This window comes from Eptesicus fuscus, chromosome 20 (genome assembly GCF_027574615.1).
Source record: "Eptesicus fuscus isolate TK198812 chromosome 20, DD_ASM_mEF_20220401, whole genome shotgun sequence".
In the NCBI taxonomy this organism is placed as follows: Eukaryota; Metazoa; Chordata; class Mammalia; order Chiroptera; family Vespertilionidae; genus Eptesicus; species Eptesicus fuscus.
This window is the reverse complement of record NC_072492.1, coordinates 16596505-16619452: the sequence shown is the minus strand read 5'-3', so window position 1 is coordinate 16619452 and position 22948 is coordinate 16596505. Positions and strand designations below refer to the sequence as shown.

The window sequence follows — 22948 nt, the reverse complement described above, 5'->3', positions numbered from 1 at the left end:
CTAACAGTCAAACCCCACAACTCCAAAACTGCAACTAAGGTTACCTGTGAGACTGAGATGAGGAAAAGTTGAAATATAAGGGATAAGATTTATCTTGTATAGAAATAACCCAGGAGACTATAAGTAATTTCCCTAAATCCAATGAAAGAAACTTGGAAGAAAGCACCAGATTAAGATAACTAAAAGGCCTATTGAAATAACTGCTGTTATGAACTTGGGAGAAAATTGTGTTAACAAAAAGGACATGGTGAGTATCATCCATCAAAGGAAGTCCAAAGAGACCAGTTTGGCAAAAACTCTCCAGGGCTGACCTAGGGCAGGAGCCCCAGGCTGCAATGGCACATCTAGCAGCCCCATCCCGAGAGTGGAGACAGCAGAGTCAGGCTGGCCTGGTTTGATTATACAGCCACAAAGGTTTTCCAACTAACCACCTGATTCTGACTCCATGTTCTCCAAGCAACTTTCTCCTTCTAGTTTGGCCTCTGTAAGGACAGAACATGCTAGTGGACAGACACAAGAGTCCAATCGCTTAAGCAAGTGAACATGTTCACTACATACTGGCATTCTGAATATACATACTTTGGTGTGTACACTAAATATATTGGCATATGAGTTTTGTACACCTTAGCCTTTTTGAGACCCTGAGAAATAGATCCACTCAGTTTTGACAAGTTACATTTCTGAATCCATGATGATAATGACCCTCATTGGTCCTTAAAGCTAATGGGGGTGACCAAACAATCTTCCCTAGTCCTCCCTGCTCCTCCGTACACCTCTGCATTCCCAGCATTCCCTTTTCTTCAAACTGCAATCCTGAGCACACTAAAAAAGTACCAAGAAACCCTTTGTAGTCAGAAAATCAGGCTCTCTAAGTAAGATTAATAAGGTACTTTCAAACCATGGCTAAGTGAGACTATTCAGTCAAGGGTTAAGGCTAGAGGAAGAGATAGAAAGAGAAACAATTATTTTCCTCTTCCTACTTTCATTCACAGACCAAACCCCATCTTACCCCCTCCTCACATCCCAGCCCACCAACAACGGGGGAGAGACAGAGATAAGTGAGGTAAGAGCATAAAAACAGCTGATAATGAATGACCAGAGTATTCCAACTCCATTTTCATTCCACTCAGAAATTTATCCCATGCTTCTTTATCTATCTCACCTCACACTTTAATCTACTTGGACCAAACTTAGATGTTTGAACTAACCGTCTTTCTCCCATCACCCCCCAGAAGAAACTGGAGGTTAGCCTTCCTTGTTTATTTTAAAAGAGCAAGCATCTAACTGAACAGATCTAAGACTCAACACATTCATTTCATATGATGGTGACTGTGAGTGTGAGGGCAGCATCCACTGGAGAAACCAACCTTCCCCCTACCCCTGCCTCCTCTTCATGTAGTATTTAGAAATTACTTTTATCTCTTTTTTCTTTTGACCAAAGGTCAGGACAATATGTGAACGAACATTTGGCAGCTAAAAAAATGCCCATGTCAGCTGCAGCACACTCCCTAGAATTACACAGAGGACAGTGGCATCTCTCAGTCAGCACAAGCTGTGTACTCAGAACCCTGCCCCAGGCATGGAGGAGTCTATGCTATCCGTTTGCCTCCTTTATGCCAAGTTGGCAAAGGTTCTTATGACGTATGCTCAATGCAACTCTCTTAGACATCAAGAAAATTCACCTTTGGCCCTAGACCAGACATACACAGCTACAGTGCACATGGTCTTTTAAGAGTGTGTGGCCCAGCCGGTGTGGCTCAGTGGTTGAGCATTGACCTATGAACCAGGAGGTCACGGTTCGATTTCTGGTTAGGGCACATGCCTGGGTTGTAGGCTCAATCCCCAGTGGGGGGTGTGCAGGAGGTAGCCAATCAATGATTCTCTCCCATCATTGAGGTTTCTCCCTTTTCCTTCCTCTCTGAAATTAATAACAATATATTTTTAAAAAGAAAGTGTGTGCATGCCTCTTTTCAAAGAATTTAACAGCTTTCTGCCCAATGCTTCTGTAAGTAGTGATATTTGCATTTTCAGCTACAGCAATAAAACTCTGTGTCACACCCCCCCGGTCCTATCAATGATTATTAATCTCCTGATACAAGGTTCTTGAGGATTGGAAAGAGTAATGACCCTGTTCTCTAGACTTTAATCATTCCCAAGTTCACAGAATAAGTTCCACATGGGTGGAACATCCTCATCAGATACAATCTAGGGAGTACCAAGTCCCAACAAATAAAGCAAGTGAAACAGTACATGTAAGCAGAGGCTGGCAAGAGGACACCTTAGCCAGACTGTCTGTGAAAACAAATGTAGGTTGGCTGGGGGGAAGGCCACACAACTCACAGACAAGTTCTAGGGGACCTCTCAGAAGCACCCCAAGATATGGATCAGTACCAGCTTGGGTTCTCCAAGAGAACTATTCTGGAATCTTGGAAAGCTAGGAGTCTGAACTACTCAAAGAGAATCCCAGAAAGTCTAACATACAAAGTTCTCTGTGGAAGTTCAAATCTTTCTTTTCCAGAAACTCCAGATAGGAGACTGACCCAGGTTAAGAAAATAATTCCAGCTGAAACCGGTTTGGCTCAGTGGATAGAGTGTCGGCCTGCGGACTCAAGGGTCCCGGGTTCGATTCCGGTCAAGGGCATGTACCTTGGTTGCGGGCACATCCCCAGTAGGGGGTGTGCAGGAGGCAGCTGATCGATGTTTCTCTCTCATCGATGTTTCTAGCTCTCTATCCCTCTCTCTTCCTCTCTGTAAAAAAACAATAAAATATATTAAAAAAAAAAAAAAAAAGAATGGGGACTGGGGACTCTATAAAAAAAGAAAATAATTCCACTCCCACCTTTAACTACAGAACATGCTAGCTGAAGGTAAGTCAGGGTTCTTCACAGTGACTTTCCTCTTCCTTGCCCTCCACCCTCCCACCCAAATCTGGCATGCACATTCCATGTGCTATTTAACATTTTTGAAATATAACTGATTATAAATATTTTGTCGTCAAAAATTGGGCATATTTCCACTTTCCCCCAAATAACACCAATGTTTCCTTTGCTATGTTTTTTTTTTTTTTTTTGGTTAATCTTCACCCAAAGGTATTTTTCCAATGGTATTCAGAGAGAGTGGAAGGGAGGAGGAGAGACAGAGAGAGAGAAACATTGATGTGAGTGACACATCAATTGGTTGCCTCCCACATGTGCCTGGACCAGGGCCAGGCAACCAAGGTATGTGCCCTTGACCAGGAATTGAACCTGAGACCCTTCAGTCCTCAGGCTGATGGTCTATCCACTGAACCAAACTGGCTAAGGCTCCTTTGCTATCTTTTCTTGGTGTCTAGGCCTGGCCCTTCCCCAAGGCAAGAAGGTCACCCTCAGGCTCTTTTCTATGACGGTTGCCTCTCTCAAGAGTCCCTGGCCTCAACGCTGTTTTTCAAGCCAAACACAAATATATCACATTAAAACTGGAACTTTCAGTATCTTACAATAAGGGAGTGGTTTAAAAAGATCATAGTATATTCATACAATGGAATACTATACAGCCATTACAAATTTTTTAAAATAGGAGACTACATAGTGACAGGAAAAAGATTCTTCATTTACTGAGTAAAATGAGCAATTTAATAGTTAATATGATATGATCCAAAATTTGTCTAGGAAACATGTCTGGACATTTTATTTATTTATTTATTTATTTTAATATATTTTATTGATTTTTTACAGAGAGGAAGAGAGAGGGATAGAGTGTTAGAAACATCGATGAGAGAGAAACATCGACCAGCTGCCTCCTGCACACCCTCTACTGGGGATGTGCCCACAACCAAGATACATGCCCTTGACCGGAATCGAACCTGGGACCCATCAGTCCGCAGGCCAACGCTCTATCCACTGAGCCAAACCGGTTTCGGCTGGACATTTTATATATGTGTGTATATGTAAGATTTTGAAAAAGGACCAGGAAAAAAGATACTAAAATCTTAACAGTGACTATCTAGGGATAAGAGAATAATGGAGGGGCCCTGGTTGGGTAGCTCAGTTGGTTAGAGCATCATCCTGATACACCAATGTTTCAGGCTTGATCCCTGATAAGGCACATACAAGAATCAACCAATGCCCTCACTGGTTTGGCTGAATGGTTAGAGCATCTGCTCACGGACCCAAGCGTCACGGGTTGAATTCCCAGTCAAGGGCACATACCTCAATTGCAGGTTCAATCTCCGGCCCAGGTTGGAGCACAAGCAGGAGGCAACCAATGATGTGTCTCTCCTACATTGATGTTTTTCTCTTTCCTTCTCTCCTCTCTCTCTCTTCCATTCTCTCTAAAAATCAATGGAAAAAAATATTCTCACTCCTCGGGTGAGGATTAAAAAAGAATAAAAATAAAAAAGAATCAACCAATGAATATATAAATAAGTGAAACAACAAATTAATATTTGTTTTTCTCTCTCAAACCAGTTTTAAAAATTAAAAAGAGAGAGAGAGAATCATGGGTGGTTAATTTCTTCTGTTTCTATGTATTTTCTAAAATTTAAACAGAGAACAGTACTTTCGTAATCAGTAAAAACAATCAAAATTATCATACCATCCCCAAATAAGAAGGGCTGGTTCTGTGCCAGCTCAGGCCATGGCTATGTGGTGATTTTCACTCAGGTGGCTGCCAAATTATACTAGACAACAATGACACCACCAGCCTCAGGTCTGATGGAAATCCCTAAACTCATCTTTCCACTGGCTTAATCCAGAAAATGAACATGGGACACAAAACCCCAATTCATCCCCACCGCTGGGTCTACTTGACCACAGCTATCTGGCTTGGGGCCCAAACCCCAGCTTCTAGCCAGGTCTGCACTCACCAGTTCTGCAATAAGGGTAGGCATTCCATGCTTTTTCATGTATATTCAGGGCTCCCTCTGGGGCCAGCATTCGAACAAACCCGGGCACTTTGCTATAGTAAGAAAAAGGGGTTATGAAAAGAAATGGAGGAGAGAATAAGAAGACACTCTTCAGGTCACAGCCCTAGCCTCTTCAATGGGAAATTGACAAGTAAGTTTCCATGAGATAAGTAGGTTACTCTTATGGGTGAGAAGCCACCTGTCAGAGCCTGAACCCCAGCTCGGCTAGCTATTAACATCCACCCACATCTTGCGCCACCACCCACCAGGAACAGGACAGGAGGTAAGACCTTGGGCTACCTGCCACAGCTTATCAGCCATTACATTATCAGTATGCTTTTTTTCCAGAGCTCACTGGGCCCAGGGCATCATATTCCACAGGGCATGGATGACATACCTCCAAGAGTATACCAGTCCAGGTTTATGGGCCAGAGAGACTGACTGACTAACTTCAGTATGGGATTCCAGATGATCTGATGATCTTATTATCAGTTCTGGGACGCCAGGAAGCCCTCAGGGCCATATGCCTCCCAAGACAAAATATTTTCTTCTATTTAATTCTTCTTATCCCAGATTACAGAAAAGCATGTTCAGTAAGAGTCTCTCTCCCCCTTTTAAGGTATATATATTTCTCTTCCTTAATCTTTTACTGGTATTCTAAGCAGGCTTTAGCAGGCTCCAACAATATCATCAGCTTTAGTGCCTGAGGCCTAAGAAAAGAGAGCTAACCTCAAAGAAAGCTAACTCAGAATTCAGAGCAACCCTGAGATTCATCCACTCACTGCCATGCTCATTCAGGTCAGTATTTCTATGTGCCAGGCACCAGAATACATATAGACACCATACAAACTTGGCTCCTGCCCTCAAGGAGCTGATATTCCAGTGGGGAGTATAACCAGACAGGGAACAACACTGTGTGCCACATGGGTAAGCATAGGGCACTGGGGGACAGAGCACAGAACATGGTGCAGGCAGCATGGCGCATGGGGAGGCTCCTCAGGAGAAGAAGGATTAAATGAACACAGAGCAGAGAGTGAGTAGGACTCAGCAAGACACGAGGATAGGAGCAAGGTAAGAAAAGTTTGGAGAAGAGAAGTTCAGAGTACCTGGTGTAAGGGATGAGGTAGGGAACAAGAGAACCTGCAGAGGCTGGATCATAAAAGATCTTATAGGTTACATCAAAGAGTATGGACTTTATCCTGAGGGCAAAGAGAAGCCATCTATAGCTTTTAAAGCTGGGGAGCAACAGATCTGTCTTCTAGAAAGAACACTCAAAGCTGTGTGAAGTGGACACCAAGGTGACCAGTTAGGAACTACTAAAGTAATCGAGGCAAAAGATGATGGAAAGAAATGGCTAGGTTGGCCGAAACCGGTTTGGCTCAGTGGATAGAGCGTTGGCCTGTGGACTGGAAGGTCCCAGGTTCGATTCCGGTCAAGGGCATGTACCTTGGTTGCGGGCACATCCCCGGTGGGGGGTGTGCAGGAGGCAGCTGGTCGATGTTTCTCTCTCATCGACATTTCTAGCTCTCTATCCCTCTTCCTTCCTCCCTGTAAAAATCAATAAAATATATTAAAAAAAAAAAAAAAAAGAAATGGCTAGGTTGGCGGTACTGAGGAGACAGAGTCAATAAGGATTTGCTATAAGGGATGAAGAAGAGGGTGGTGGTGAACCTGTGGGGCAACTAGATGGTCCTCATGAGGAGAGGTGGTTGTGGCATTCAGCACTTAAAAAACATTTTTTTGCAGCTGTGTGTTTGGAGTTAAGGGAGTACTGGTAGCAGCTCAAAGTTTACACCCTCCCTTTTAAGGAAGAGGGTAAGACAGGTCCTATAGACCTCCTTTCTGCAACTTCGGTTGGACCAAATGAGCTGTGGAACCAACTGGCCCCTTCTATCAACCTCACTATCTCTTTTCAAAATCATCTTTGAAAAATACAAATGCAACTACAGAGAAGGCATATCTTGAGCCTTAAATTAAAAAAATTTTTTTTCTCAACTATAGTTGACATACATTTGGAGCCTTATTTTAATTAACTATTAATGGCTCAGTAAGGACTAGTTGACAGTCAACTCAGAGTAGGGAAGGAGGAGATAAAGAGGAGGCATGGAGGAAAAAGCATACTGGCAAGGAAATGGGAACACGGTGAGATTCCCCCCCACCTCACAGTGTTGCTTCCTCCTGGCTCCCACACTCACAAAACCCTAGACCCCTCAGGGCTAGCACTTTTACATCTCTAGAGCGGCAGACTACATTCTATCAGGATTTTACCAATGAAGATGAAACTGGTTTTAGTTCAGTCCGGTGACTAGAAATTAAGATTCAGGTGTAAGTTGCACAGCAATGTAGATATACTTAATGCCACTGAACTGTACACGTAAAATATGATAAAAATGTTGAATTTTTTGTTATGCATATTTTACCACAATTTAAAAAAATATTCAGGTTTATTTTTTTCCAGTTCTAGATAGTTTCTAAAACTTGCTTGGTTCAACTTCCATTCAAGCTGGTACATGTTTACTATTATTTTCAACACCCTTTGGGTTGGCTCAGAGTTTGCTGAAATACAGGGCGTGGCAAAAGTAGGTTTTGTATGGAAAATAATATAATTATTATTAATAATAAAAGAGCCCTAGCTGGTTTGGCTCAGTGGATAGAGCATTGGCCTGCGGACTGAAGGGTCCCAGGTTCGAATCCGGTAAAGGTCACATGCCTGAGTTGCGGGCTTGATCCCCAGTGTGGGGTGTGCAGGAGGCAGCCAATTAATGATTCTCTCTCATCATTGATGTTTCTATCTCTCTCTCCCTTTCCCTTCATCTCTGAAATCAATACAAATATATTTAAAAAAATAATAATACAAGAATGAAGTCTGTGGCCCAGACCAGTGTGGCTCAGTTGGTTGAGCGTCATCCCATACACGGAGAGATTGCTGGTTCAATTACAGTCAGGGCACATGCCTGGGGTTTCAGCCTCGATTCCCAGTAGGGGGCATGCAGGAGGCAGCTGTTTGATGTTTCTCATTCTCTCTCCCTTCCTCTCTCTTTAAAATCAATAAAAACATATATTTTTTAAAAAGAATAAACTCTGTGCTTGTGTACTCACAACTACTTTGCCACACCCTGTATTACTATTTTGGTTAGGGATTCAGCAAATTTGTGTGGTTTGCTATGGATTTTAGTACACAAATCAGTTCAAGTAAATTATTTATTTATTTATTAAAATATTTTATTGATTTTTTACAGAGAGGAAGGGAGGATAGAGAGTTAGAAACATCAATGAGAGAGAAACATCGATCAGCTGCCTCCTGCACACTTCCTACTGGGGATGTGCCCGCAACCAAGGTACATGCCCTTGACCGGAATCGAACCTGGGACCCCTGAGTCCGCAGGCCGACGCTCTATCCACTGAGCCACACCGGTTAGGGCTCAGTTCAAGTATTTAAATATTTATGTCTTTGATCTAAAGAGAGGCAACAAAATTTTTCTGGTAGCTGATTTCACAATATCAGAATTTAAAATACTACCTGACTCAACAATCCCACTTTTAGGAAGGAACATGTACCATAGATTTACACACACAAGTACATCAAAAACTTTGCACAACAGTCTTACTGGAGTACTGTCTGTAAACATCTGGAAATGACTATAAACATACATCAAGAGGGGAAAGGTGAAAAACTTACAGCACATCTGTATAAAATAATACTATGTGTACTTCAAAAGAATGAGGCCAAATATGCTGACAGTGAAAGAAAGCTAGGATATGATAACTAATAAAAGAGCAAAGTCAAGTGCATATAGTATGATCCCATCTATGTTAAGATAACAATAAAGGAAATGAACATCCATTTACACACACACCTATACTCACAGAAAATGAGAAGGGACCACAAGAAACTAAACACTATCACACTATCACTTCTGGGGACTGGGAGCCTAATGGGACAATTATTACTTTTATTTTATTTTATTTAAAAAAATATTTTTTATTGATTTCAGAGAGGGAGAGGGAGAGAGAGATAGAAACATCAATGATGAGAGAGAATCATTGATTGGCTGCCTCCTACAGGCCCCCTACTGGGGACCGAGCCCACAACCTAGGCATGTGCCCTTGACTGGAATTGAACCTGGGACCCTTCAGTCCGCAGGCTGACGTTCTGTCCATTGAGCCAAACCAGCTAGGGCAAGAATTATTTTTATTTAAAAATAAAATAAGATAAACAAAAAACAACCTCAAAACATTTAAATGAACAAAGAAGTACTACCACCTACACCCACTCTCAGGTGAAGCAACCAGCTAATGACCTAGAAACCCCCAATTATCCATTATCTCCACTTCAAAACCAGGCCATCTTTAGGCTCTGCTGCACAGCCACATACCTCTGTAAGTGGTAGATCTTGTGTGTGAACTGGCCTTTCTCACCGTCCTTCTCATAGGGTTCATTCACCAGGACCTCCACGCCTTCTCCACCACCTGTTTCATTTTTGCTAGCTTCAGCCACAGAATACAGCTGTCCTACTTGATACTAAAGGAACAGAGAGATGGGAGTTGTCAATGCAGAATCTTCTAAACAGTTACAATAGTCCAGTTGCCAGTAACTGTCCAATTATTTTACTTTGGGGTTCCTCTAACTTAAGAACTCATTCTGAAGTTTCACATAGGGTCTTGCCCAAATTCACCCAAAACAACTGACAACCCTGCTCCATGGCCTCTCTTTAGCCATCAGATGTGTTTAATTTTATCCTTCCTATTTTCACACCACCATCCAGAAAACAGAAGATAGAATGCAAGGTAGCTTGTCTTGCTATTAAGCCCTTAAAACAAGATCTGGGGTAGCTGCTAGAAGTCTATTATTCCATTCATTTAAACAGATCCTAAGACATGACTTCTTTCTCCAATGGTTCCCCGACCTCCCCCCCACCCTGCCCCCGCCAAGAAGCTCAGAAAACAGTCCTACAGGCAACCAGACCTCCAGATACATTCCAGATTCCTGATGGGGCTGAAGCAAAGTGTTTCCCATATTAGATAGCACAGATTCCAACCCCACGGTCTGTGCTGGCTGGGTACACCCTCTGTGTTGGCACTTACTAGATGGCAAAAGCCTAGTTTTCCTTTATTTGGGTCACATGCCACCCTATCAAGTCACCAGTCAAGATCACTGGCCTCCTCTGACCCTCTCAGGGACACTCAGTGTTAGGGCCAATGACCTGAAGGAAGCTGTCCAAATGAAAAAATAAGGTGAAAAGAGAATGAACAGGAACATTTAATGACGGAAGTTACATCTATACCACAGATGCATCTTACCTGTCATTGCCAGTGCCAACCAGGCTCAAATATGAGAAAAAGGCATTTGATTACCCAACATGTTGTGGAGGTAGATAAAGGTTTTCCCCACCCAGCATGCCCCTTTCCCAAACTACTGGTACTCCCAGGAGTGAAAGATGAGAGCATTTTTCTCCCTTTGAGATTAAAACAGAGAGGCTGTGTCTCTGGGCAGCTGTCATTTAAACCACTGCCTGCAAGAGCAAGGAGCAGAGGCAGCATCCAGGGCTGTTTCACCTCAAACTTGGATGCTTACTTGACCAGGAAGCTTCCTAAGCACCGCAGGGAAATTTCTGGGCGAAGTCCGGAAGGTGAAGCAGCAGACCAGGACAATTTACTGTTCACCACAAAGCTGAAAGAGCCCTAACTTCCAAAGCAAAAACCAGCACAAAATGCCAAAGGAAAAGCACAGGCAAGCAACCAAGACTCAGTTAATCCCATAAAGAGAGCACTGGGGTGACAGCCAGGCATCTGACCTTGCTAATCCAGAGCAACATCACTGTTGCTTCAATGTCCCCATGGAACCCCAAGTTGTCCCTGTGCATTTCCAAGGCCACCCCCTAGCTGAGGCACACATGAAAACCTCTATCAAGTGGGTCAGGGTTTGGCTGAGCCAGGGGTTCCTAAGAAGGAGCAGCAATTCTGTTTCAGAGAAGAGTCATAAGAACATCTAACCACTGACTCAGCAATCCTAAAGGGCAGGCTAGGGAAAAGGCCTGGTGGCGGGGACTGCGTTGCTGGCTGGTGCCACTGCTTGGAGAGGGGCTCTAAGTAGAGACTAATCCCTTTCATTGGTTCCTCCTCAGCTGCAGAAATCAGAGGGCTGGCTCTAAGAGGATCAGTCTGTTGGACTGGCACCTTCCCCCTTTAATCGCCCTTGATATTCTGATCCTTTAATCTCGGTAAGACAAGTGAAGGCAGTTTTGCTAATCCAAAGGGGTAGGTTAAACTGGCCTCCACAAGCCACAACTGAGGGACACCTTCTATGTCCAAGGGTTCCCTCTGGCATAGTGGCTCCACACCCTGGGAAAGCAGAAAGCAGCCACTCAAGTGGGGTGAAGGTGGGAGCAGGGGCGAGACCATTACATCAGATAAAGAGTTGAGGAGACTGGGACTCCAGCTGCCTCAGGCCTAGGATACTGCTCTCTGCCCTTGAGATTTGTTCCCTTGTCCCAAAGAACTAAGATACTCAGCTAAGAAAAACAAGAGACTCCACCACTTTGGCAATCTGGGAATAGAAACCCAGGAAGATGCTGTGGGTGGGCCTAAGACACTGACATTAAACAAACCAACACAGCTGTTGGTCCCACCCACATGGACCTGTCAGGACAGTGACCATAGGGGAATGGTGCCATGCATCTCTCTAAAACCTCTAATCCCTCTGGAAACAAGATAAAACAGCCCTACCCACAGTAGAGGGTGGGCAGCCCTGAGCCAGGAACCACTCATGTCGAACAGCCAAAGTTTCCTTGCTCTGCTGCTGAATGCCCAGAAACCCTGTGCAGTGTTAGGCCAAAGTGTCTGGCCAGCCAGAAGCTAATTCCATCCCAAAATATTGATTTGTACCATCAGAATGGTTATAAAGACATGGCCTTCTCTTCTCTTTCTTCTCTTTCCCCCCAAATGAGAAAGCTCTGAGGACCTAAAATCATGGTCTCCAATAGGGAAGTGAATCTATCAGTTACACAAGACTGGGCTGCTCCCATGGGAAGCATAAGTCAGGATGGAGTTATTAATACAGACTCTGAGAAGGTTGATCATTACTTTGTTTCCTGTATGGCCTCGCATTCAAGATTTTCTGTCTTCTGGAACTAAGGTTCAAGCCATCAAGAAAGCAGCTCCTGCCGAAACCGGTTTGGCTCAGTGGATAGAGCGTCGGCCTGGGGACTCAAGGGTCCCGGGTTCAATTCCGGTCAAGGGCATGTACCTTGGTTGTGGGCACATCCCCAGTAGGGGGTGTGCCAGAGGCAGCTGTGATCGATGTTTCTCTCTCATCGATGTTTCTAACTCTATCCTTCTCTCTTCCTCTCTGTAAAAAATCAATAAAATATATTTTTAAAAAAAAAAAGAAAAAGAAAGTAGCTCCTGCTTCAAACCTAGGCTAAGCACTGCTTCCTCAGCAGCAGTTTCTAGCTGAGAACAGGTTGGCCATCGTCAGGCAAACAAATGAATCCTAACCAGTGCTTACTGCCCCAGCTGCTGCTTAGATTTTCAGCTCTGTTCACTTGCCCCTTCACTTCTTCAACGCTTCAAAAAAAGCCACCACAAGCTAAAACCTCTAATCCCAGACACTCTTGGAGTTCCCCTTTCCCTCCTTGGCCTGCTATAAGCAATCAGTGTTCTGGCCCCTCCAACCTTCCTACAGAGCAGCCAGGAAGTGCCACAGACAGGTGCTGGCCCTCCTGGGTCTGCCACCCTCTCAGAGACATTCCCACCCTTCGTTCCATCAATCAACTCTCTGTGAAAAGATTCATTTCACCCCTAAATGCCACACTGAAGTACTCCCAAATTCCTGGGACATCTTCTTGACTGGCGGGTGGGATCATGCTGTATAGTAGAGAGGAAATCATCGAACCTTCAAGAGCTGAGTTTTAGGGCAACAGATGTGCTAGGCCTTCCTGCTTAGCTTCCTGGTTGGGAAAACTTCACAAAAGCAGCACAGCCCCCAGAGGAAGTGGATTAACAAGGTCCTCCATGCCAATGCCTGTCAGACCAAGCATGTGGTTCCCAAGCCTTAGGGACATCTCAGGCGCCTCCAGGGAGTGCAGCATCCATCCAACCATCCCCTCTCCCCAGCTTCCTTAGTCTTGGTTCTCTTCTCCTTTCACAGAACTCCCAGATCATGTTCGAGGCCACCTCTGGCTCCTCTCCTAGGTCTCTATAACTTGTATCAGACGTGCAGCCTACCACTGGAGACAATCCTCTAAGAGGCTAATATCTGCCCACCACTTTTGGAGGGTCAAGAAGCTTGGTTATTTGTCTCATCTAATGTGTGCTGATTTCATTTTTCAAAGGTCCATTTCATATCTGGAGTAAACTGGAAGTTATCACAGGAGTTTCATGCTGACTCTGCAGGAGAGAGAATGATTGAGGGGCATTATGTGGGCTGACAAATTTCACCCAAACTTAAGCTTAACTGGAAGTGGGGGTGGAGAGAGGGCTATGGATTCAGAAGGAAGCAAAAAAGAAGGCTGTGCCAGGCGAGGAAAGTGGAGGAAGTTCAGAGAAAGGGTGGGACAAGGGAGGCTCTGTGACAGCTCTCTGCTGTCCAGGAGACCAACTCTGAGTCAGCATGGCCTGTAAACTTTCTTGTGGCAAATCCTGCCAGATCCTCACACACAGAGACGACAGGCCCAAGAACCATAAAAGGATAAAGAGCAAGCCAAGCCCATTTGCTACTCCCTGCCCTCCGTAAAAGGAGGGTTCTGGGCTTTGGTCTTTCCAGCAGTCACCTAGAGTATAGCTAGGGAGGGCCACAAGATTTCTTGCCCTGCTGGTTTGTTGCACAATCAGAGAGAGCTATGCACACTTCCCAGGCAAGTCATGGAGGTCCCAGAAAGGCACACACTCAATCCCCTCAATAACATGTCCCTGAACAGGCACAGTCCCATCCGGTAAAGGAGGCTGACTTAAGTCTCTGTTCGGTTAACTAGCATGCCAATAACTTGAGGCAAGTTGTACACAGTTGCCCAGGTATACAAAGCAAGTGCCTTCTCTGTTGGCGGGACTGCAGATTGGAGCAGCAACTATGAAAAACAGCATGGAGAGTCCTCAAAAAATTAAAAATGGAACTGCCTTATGACCCAGAGATTCCACTTGTGGATATATACCTGAAGAAACCCAAAATACTAAATTGACAGAATATATGCATCCTTATGTTCACTGCAGTGTTATTTATAATAACCAAGATTTGGAAGCAACCCCAGTGCCCATCAATAGAAGAGTGGATAAAAAAGTTGTAGTACATATACACACACAATGGAATATTACTTAGCCATAAAAAAGAATGAAATCTTACCATTTGCAACAACATGGATGGACCTAGAGAATATTATGCTAAGTGAAATAAATCAGTCAGAGAAAGACAAATACCATATGATGTCACTTACACATGGAATCTAAAGAACAAGATAAATGAACAAACAGAATTGAAACAGACTCTTAGATACAGAGAAGAGACTGATGATTGCCAGAGGGGAGGGTTGGGGGACTGGGTGAAAAAGGTGAAGGGATTAAGAAGTACAAATTGGTAGTTGCAGAACAGTTGCAGGCATATGAGGAGAACATAGGGAATACAGTCAATATTGTACTATGTATGGTACCAGGTGGGTAATGGAAGTACTGGAGGGAACATTTTTATTTATTTTATTTTTAATTTTTGTTAATCCTCACCCAAGGATATTTTTCCCATTGATTTTTTTTTTTTTTTAAGAGAGAGTGGAAGGGAGTAAGGGAGAGGAGAGAGAGGGAGACAGAAGGGAGACAGAGTAAAGGCAACCAATACTCATCTATTGGTTGCCTTTCGAATGTGCCCCGACCAGGCCTGGGAATTGAACCTGCAACCCTTTGGTGCGCAGGCCGACGCTCTAACCACTGAGCAACCAGCCAAGACACAGGGAACACTTTTAAAGTATATGACTGTTTAACCACTATGCAAAATAATATTGAATGTAAACTGTATTGGGAAAAACTCAACAACTTCCTTTCCTATCCTCAAAAAAAATTAAGTTAAATTAAATTAAAAATAATAAGAAGTGCTTTCCTTCAATTGAAAGTAGCACCAGGAAAATTCACATTAAGTATTGATTATCTATCTCTGTTAGAACAAACATGAAAACCACACAAAGAGTTTGGGCCACTTGGAGCAACTATATGCAACTATGGATAAAATGAAGGACTTACCTCCTCTACAGACACAGGCAGGATGACTCGACTGTAAGAGAGGGAAAACAAGTTCAGGCTCTAAAACCTGCCCAAGGCTCTTAAAGCATCATTTTAGAATAGTATTAGACATTTTGTTGCACATGACACTACACTCACTGTCAAAAACCCAGCAGAGAATGGCCCCAAGTGCTTCGAGGCTAGGACGCTCTGTGCCCTTCTGGTATCCCATTTAGGGCCCTTTGACTCAGTGTAAACCTGTCCCCCCATCAGCTACTTCCCAGGAAGGCTTCTGATTCACATTCAGAAATGTCTTCTCCCTCTCCTCCACTAATCTCCCCGACAAAACTTGCCAATGAGAGAGTCTAACATAGGAGGACCCACCCCTGCAAACTCTGAAGCCAAGATGAGGATTCAGACCCAAAGAATCAGGCCCTGGGGATTTACACATCTGTGGACCCAACCCTCAAGGTGAAAGGCTAGGAAGGGGCCAAGCTTCTTGGATGCTCAATCACTCTAAGAGCATGCTCCAACCATCTCTGCTCTGGGACAGGATATTACAATACAAGCTACTACCACAAAGCCACCAAGAGAGGACACCCAACTTGTGTCCTGGCTTCCAGAAGCTATCCAAAGGCAACCCAGCTGATCACTGTCTTTTCCTCCTCCATTTCAATGACCACCAATCATTGGAGGTACCACCAAAAATCTGACAGAGAAGCCATGACCAGCAAAGTCCCCACTCTGGTCAGAACTCCACATTGGTATGATGCTTAGCAACACTCCTCCGGGTGGCTTGCATTGTCAGGCAGAGCAACAGCCAACCCTTAGTTCAAAGCTGTGAGGTCAGAGGGCTGACACAAAAATGCTCAGTTGTATTCATATAAAACCAGCCAGCTTCCAAGCTGAGATGTCAGTTCCCAGACCCTAGCTGGTACCCCTTGGAGCCTCCTGTATCTTGGGTGCTTGCTGAAGCATGAGCTCCTATGCCCTCTGTCCTATGCAGTGGTTTCACCAATTAGGATTCTTGCTCTAGGCTGGTAAAAAGTCTGCTTACAATTTTTTATTTCCACAAAGATCCCCCAGGTAGCAAGAAGCACACAGAGGGGTCTGAGAACATCTTCACGCTATTGGCAAAACATCAGGCAGAAAAGTAGCAGGAAAAACAAAATGGGCTCCAAGTGTTTACTGCCTGCTAACTCCCCTCCTCCAGAATGACTCAAACAATGTAAATCCTGCAGGTTATTGGATGCTGCTACTAACGTTCTCCTCCCATTAGAAAAAGCTGACAATGCAGAAAAATATTTCCAACTTGGAGGCCACAATTTCAGCACCCTCAGTAGAAACTTCCTAGAAAACAATCAGCCTTTTATCTTTAAGAACAGCATTAAAAATCACATCCAAGATTTTGCAGAAATCAAATCAAGGAGAATCCTGTTAGAGGAAGTATCAGAAAAATCAACAGGGACAACCTTCAGACCCTGGATGGGCACCACGTCTAACCCCCCCTCACCCCCCCAAAGAGAAGGGCATCCGCCAGCTCCTGACAGGATGCTCTGAGGCTGCTTACATTACAGCTGCACACCCAGACATTTCTCCCTGGCTCCTAGGGAGCAAAACCACCCAGCAGCAATGGGGTGCAATTCCAAATGACAGGGCCACAGAGGCAGTGCTGGGCTGAGACGAGCTGTGCTCACTTTAGTGTGACCTTCACTCACACCCTTCCCAGAGCTGCAGTGCTGCAGCCACAGCCAAGTGTCTCGATGCCCCTCTCCGTGTCCCCTGCCCAGGAATGTCATACATGCCCGAGCACACACAGGGCACAAGGCAGGCAAGAAGGAAACGCACATGCCAGGTAGGCTCTGCATCCCAGCTCCTTGGACCTTTCCCTAACAGGCTTCAAGAGGAGGAGAACAAAGATTGGGAAGAGAGGACCTCTCTTTGAAACTCACTCGGATCTCTTTTGAAGATCCCTTTCCCTGCCTGACCTTCTTCACAAAACTACAGGTGTCTAGATTCTCAGATTTATCTGGGAATAGAAAAAAGGATCAGGAAAATGGGAAAAGCCTGTTTTCTGGACAGTCAAGATTAGAATCCAAAGTGCACCATCTCTCTTCCTGTTGACATTCCAAGGTTCTTCCTCCTCACCCCATAAAGCTCTGGCTGAGTCAACATCAGACTGGATATCAAGAAAGTAAGGTAGAGGGCTTCAAAATAATACTCTTTAGCTGGGATGACACGAGTTTCTGCTCCCTTCGTTATCCAAAGCTCTCTACTATGCCCTAAGCACTTCCAAAGAGCAGTCAGATGGGACCAAGTGCCTTCACCGACAACACGGAAACAGCCCTTCGCACACCTGCCTGGCTACCAAGTGAGTTCCACCAGTTGCTCTCTACTTGGACACCTCTCACTTCCAAAATTCCTGGGCTGCTGGCCCAATGCTGTCCACTTGCCCTCCCCTCGAGGGAAGCACCGTTTTACTGTAAATGCCACACACACAAATTCAACCTCTCCTCTTTGGAAAGGAAAAAAAAAAAAAAAGTCCTGAGATGTTTCCTTGGAACCATGAGCTTCAGGGATGGGTCATCTCACATTTGAAAAATTTAGCAATGCAAACATCCCCACCTGTCATCCAATCTCCTGGACTTCAGGAGCAAGCCCCTCACCCGGCAACTCCTCCCACAAGTCACTGGTTTCCACCCCCCAGTCACTACTCAAGAACTCCCTCACCCTTCACTGTCTTCTAATGAATGGCTTTACGGCAACCTCTTCAATTCCTCAAAGCAATTTCCCCATCTCTTTGCACCAAGACTGAGAATTCCGTAGAGATAGATTGCCCATCTCCCACCCACACTCCAATGATTCTTATGTTTATGTACAGACACGCTTTCCAAACTGTTCTCTACCCTGGCAACATCCTAGCCCTCTCCATCACTGCCTTCAGATCACGTCAGCCCCTGCCCAATATTTCCTGGACTCCTTACCCAAGTGTCCCCGAGTCCCAAGCTTTCCCCCCCCCCCCCAATACCTCCTCTTCTGTACCTACCAGGTGGGCACCATGTCACGCCACCTTAGGGGTAGGTCCTCAGACCCTTCCTGTCACCCAAGCCTGGCCCTGACTCCCTCGTCCTTTTACTTTATCCACTTATTACCATCTTTCCCCTGATGCCTGAGGCAGCCACTCATTCTCCAGGTTCCCCTCCGCACTCCTCCCCATCATCTCCACTCCCTTCCTGACCTGTCTTATCTGATCTTCGGAGCCCCCCAGTACTGAGCATCCCCCAACCCCTCCCACCACTGGCTAGCTCACCGCCTCTGCCTGCCCTTGTCTAACTGTTCCTCAGCCCCTCACACACCTCCTCCCTCTCCCGCAGGTCCTCTCAGCCACTCCTGCAGATCTGGCCGGGCCCTCGTCCCTCAGCCCCCACTGTGGGACCACCCCACACAGCATCCAGTGCGCTCCATCCTCTCAGCCCCTCGTGTCCCGTCCACCTCCCACTGTCCCCTTGACCCCTTCTCAGGCCCTGTCGGGTCCTCATTGTCCCCCGGCCTCTCCTCAGGCCTACTCAGCCATCACTGCCCCTTGGGCCCCACCTCAGGTGCTGTCCGTCCCTCCCAATTCCCCCTGGCCCCACCTCAGGCCCTGTCCGGCCCTCACTGTCCCCTCAGCCCCATGCCGGGCCGCCCAACAGCCCATTCAGCGCTCGCCATCCCGCGGGCCCAGGCCGGCCTCTGCATCCCCTCCGCCAGCCACCACCCTCCCCGGTCGCCAACCCCGGCGCTGCCTTCCTCCGGCTTCCGCACGATCGCCGGACACTCACTACTCCTTGAGCAGCACCATGTCGCTTCGCGGCTCGGCGGCGGCTGCCTGCTGCCCGCCCGGCTTCCCGCCCGCTTCCCGGCGGCCGCTCTCCCCGTGGCCCTGCCCGGCCCGGCTGCCTGTGCGTCTTCGTCTTGGTCTGTTTCGTCCCCGCCGCTCTCGCCGCGGACGCTGCGCCGGCTCCTGCGCCCCGGCCTCACCGCCTCCCGCGCCGCTGCCGACGCCGCCCGGAGCTCTGGTTCCGCAGCGCCGCGCGGGGGCGGGGCGTCTCTGCGGCAACCAGCGCGTCACACGCAGCGTGCGCGCTGACCTCACGCGGGGGCGGGGCCTCCTCCCCGGTCGCCTCCCGGCCTTAAAAGGGCCGCGGTGTCGGCGAACACCGTGAGCTCCGGGTGGGCACAGGACCCCGCTGGTAGGCGGAGCCGACGTCGGTGTGTTGGGCTGGGTCTTAGGTGTGACAGTTCTGCAGCCGGAGCAGATGCACCTGTATGCTTGGGCCTCCCCAGTGGATGGGTTGAAATCTAGGAAAGGGTTGTGTCAAAAAAAAATTAACGATAGCCCATACGTGCAAGTGCTCTCCTAAGTGCATGACTCCTCAGGACAACACCACCAAAATGGTACCATTATTGCCCCAGTTTACAGGTGAGGGAAGGAGGCAGAGGTTAAGAGACTTGTTCAAGTCCAAAGCGAGCATGTGATGGGGCTGAGATTTTCACCCAGAAGTTTCAGTGTGGCCCTAGCTGGTTTGGCTCAGTGGACAGAGCGGTCGGCCTGCAGACTGAAGGGTCCCAGGTTCGATTCCAGTCAAGGGCACATGCCTGGGTTGTGGGCTCGATCCCCAGTGTGGGATGTGCAGGAGGCAGCCAATCAGTGATTCTCTCTCATCACTAATGTTTCTATCTCTCCCTTTCCCTTCCTCCCTGAAATCAATTTAAAAAAAGTTTTAGTGTAATGTCATTCATCCAGTTAGTATTTGCTAGGTGCCTGCTGTGTAACAAAACCTGTGCTTTTGTTGAGAAAGTGAACAAGGTAAAGTTCACCTAGCCCTTAGGGAACTCAGGTACAGGGTGTGTGGGGTGGGGGGGGGGGGGGTAGGTTGATGGGTGGAGGAGAAGGAGCCAGGCAGTTAGAATGAAAAAGGGCTGTGAGAAGTGAAACACGGGTTTGTTGGGATTACACCAGGAGATGTAGTCAGCAAGGCATCCTGGAAGAAGAGCTTCTTAGCTGAGATCTGTAGAGGGCTGGGAGGGGAAGTGTTTACAGAGTGAAGGCAAAGGTACATTTGGGGGACTGAAAGAAGTGACTGGGGCATGAAGTTGGGGGCTGAGGAGCTGTGGCAGGGTGGGTTGGGGCCAGATGATGTAATTCCTGGTAGGTGATGATAAGGTGTTTGGAGTCCATCGAAAGGCACAGGTGGGCACTTACAGGTTTTAAGCAGGATTGGTGTCCAAAGGCTCACTCTGACGGCTGGGTGGAGAGAGGATCGAGGGGGCCAGAGCAGAGGCAGGGAGGCCAGTTAGGAGGCCTCTTCAGAACTCCAGGCAAAGATGGGCTAAGAAAGACAGTGGTGGGAAGGAGGCGGAAAGGGGGGTGCGGATTCAGCAGTAACTCAGGAAGTAAAACGAGCAAGATTTTTGACTAATCGGCTGAGAGGGTAAAAGGAAGGAGGTTTCTGGCCTGGGAGCATAAGTGGACTGCCTTTAGGACAGTGGTTGGCAAACTCATTCGTCAACAGAGCCAAATATCAACAACGACTGAAATTTCTTTTGAGAGCCAAATTTTTTAAACTTAAACTTCTTCTAACGCCACTTCTTCAAAATAGACTCGCCCAGGCCGTGGTATTTTTTTAAAAAAATATATTTTATTGATTTTTTACAGAGAGGAAGGGAGAGAGATAGAGAGTTAGAAACATCGATCAGCTGCTTCCTGTACACCCCCCACTGGGGATGTGCCCGCAACCAAGGTACATGCCCTTGACCGGAATCGAACCTGGGACCCTTCAGTCCGCAGGCTGACGCTCCATCCACTGAGCCAAACCGGTTTCGGCATAGGCCGTGGTATTTTGTGGAAGAGCCACACTCAAGGGGCCAAAGAGCTGTATGTGGCTCGCGAGCCGCAGTTTGCCGACCACGGCTTTAGGAGAACACAGGAAAGGCAGGTTTGCACAGGAGAAAACAATGACTCCAGTGTTGAATTTAAGGAGCACCCAGGTGCTGGTGAGTGGATTGCCCAAGGTATGAACTGGGGAAGGGAGGGTGGAGCAGATGGCTGTATAGCTGCTAAACCATGACCAGTGTCCCGGGACAGCCCTGAGTATTGCACACATTGGCCACTCATTCATTGAATCCTAGAGAGATCTAAGCCCAGGTCCTGTGAAGAAGGCCAAGAGAGGAGATATTATGACTCAAAGGCCAAGATTAAGTGAGTGGCCTAGAGCCTGGTCCCCTGATCCTCCCAGTGTAGGTCCCCGCCCCCCTCCCCCCCAATAATATCAATGAATAATGACAATTGCTATGTGCTGGCTCTCTCCAGGAAGTAACTAAACCCCACCATCTGGGACCTTGCAGTCTAGTTGGGAAAACCACAGTTACTCATTCACTCAATAAATATTGACTGAGCACCTGGCCTTGCCCTAAGCGGTTTCCTAGGCCCTCAAGATACAGGGGTGACCGAGAAAAATGACACCCTTCTCTTGCTCAGTGGGGGAAGCAGAATATAAATAAATACAGAATTAGCGTCAAGTTATAAATGTTATAAAGAGGCTGAACAGGGTGACCATGGGCCGTGGCAGGCAGCATCAGGTGGCCAGGGAAGACTCTTAGAGGAGGTGATGTTTAGATGGAGACCTGGATGACTACAGGAATTATTGCTACTCTGGCCCTTAGTTAATAAGAGCTGAGCCAAGAGAGTTTAGAAGGCGGTGCTAGGCACTGGGGGGAGATAAAACGCAAAACAACAACCAAAATACCCAAGGACCAGCCTCTGCTCTGGAGGCGCTCATGGAGAGTGGGCCCTGCACTTCGGAAAGCTGTAGCGAGTGACTCGAGGTAGTTTGCGATAAAGGTGAATGAGTGTGACACAAAGGACAGTGCTGGGGAGAGGCCTCCTGGGTTGGAGAGGGGTAGGGAGCATCCAGGACAAGGGGGATGGAGCCAGATTTGGCTAGAAAGAGGGACTGGCATTTTCAGAGGGAAACTGGGGTATGCAAAGGCACGGAGGCAGGATTCTAGAGGATGGAATCTGGAGGCTGGGGAGGCCAGAGAAGAGCTGCTGGTTAGAGCAGCAATTTTCAATCTTTTTTCATCTCACGGCACACATAAACTAATTACTAAAACTCTGTGGCACACCAAAAAAAAAAAGTGTATTTCCTGTCGACTTGACACAAAATATAGGTATAATCTTGATTCACTCAGATTGGATGGCTTAGTGTATTTGACAATGTAAGGGAAAGAGGTCAGTAGCCCTAACTAAATAGCCAGGTATTGCATGTTTTTAAAATTGTTGCAGCACACAGGTTGAAAATCGCTGGGTTAGCCCAGCCGGTGTGGGTCAGTGGTTGAGCATTGACTTATGAACCAGGAGGTCATGGTTTGATTCTGGTCAGGGCACATGCCAGGAGTTTCAGGCTTGATCCCCAGTAGGGACTATGTAGGAGGCAGCCAATCAATGATTCTTTCTCATCATTGGTGTTTCTATCTCTCTCTCCCTCTCCCTCTCCTTTCCTCTCTGAAATCAATTATATACTATATATATATGAAAGAAACTCGCTGGGTTAGAACATGAGAGGTTCACGTGGAGGGCACGCACACAGGAGGGACTGAGTGTGGGGCCTCAGGGAAGGCAATTTTGTGCATCTCCTTGGGCAGGGGCAGCCATTTGAGGGCCTTAATTAAGGAATCCCCACCCTCATCACCCAGATTCAACTGTTAGTGAGGTTTTGCCACTCTCACCTCATCTCTTTTCTTCTCTGAAACATTTTAAAGCAAATGTCAGGCGTCATGTCATCTCCCCCCTCCATGTTTCAGTGTGCATTCTAGAAATACGGA

The 22948-nt window shown here is 46.6% G+C and overlaps 1 protein-coding gene across 1 annotated transcript in view; it reads right to left on the bottom strand.

Moving 5' to 3' along the window:
* Nucleotides 1–19145, bottom strand: part of PITPNA (phosphatidylinositol transfer protein alpha) — a 39369-nt gene extending 20224 nt beyond the window's left edge. Inside the window, exons 1-4 of the mRNA XM_008147875.3 lie at nt 18904–19145; nt 15104–15134; nt 9259–9404; nt 4844–4935 (exon numbers count right to left, since the gene is read on the bottom strand). Coding sequence (XP_008146097.1) covers nt 4844–4935; nt 9259–9404; nt 15104–15134; nt 18904–18923 — 289 coding nt within the window. The 5' untranslated portion in view covers nt 18924–19145. The remainder of the gene's footprint in view (nt 1–4843; nt 4936–9258; nt 9405–15103; nt 15135–18903) is intronic.
* Nucleotides 19146–22948: the final 3803 nt, after the last annotated feature.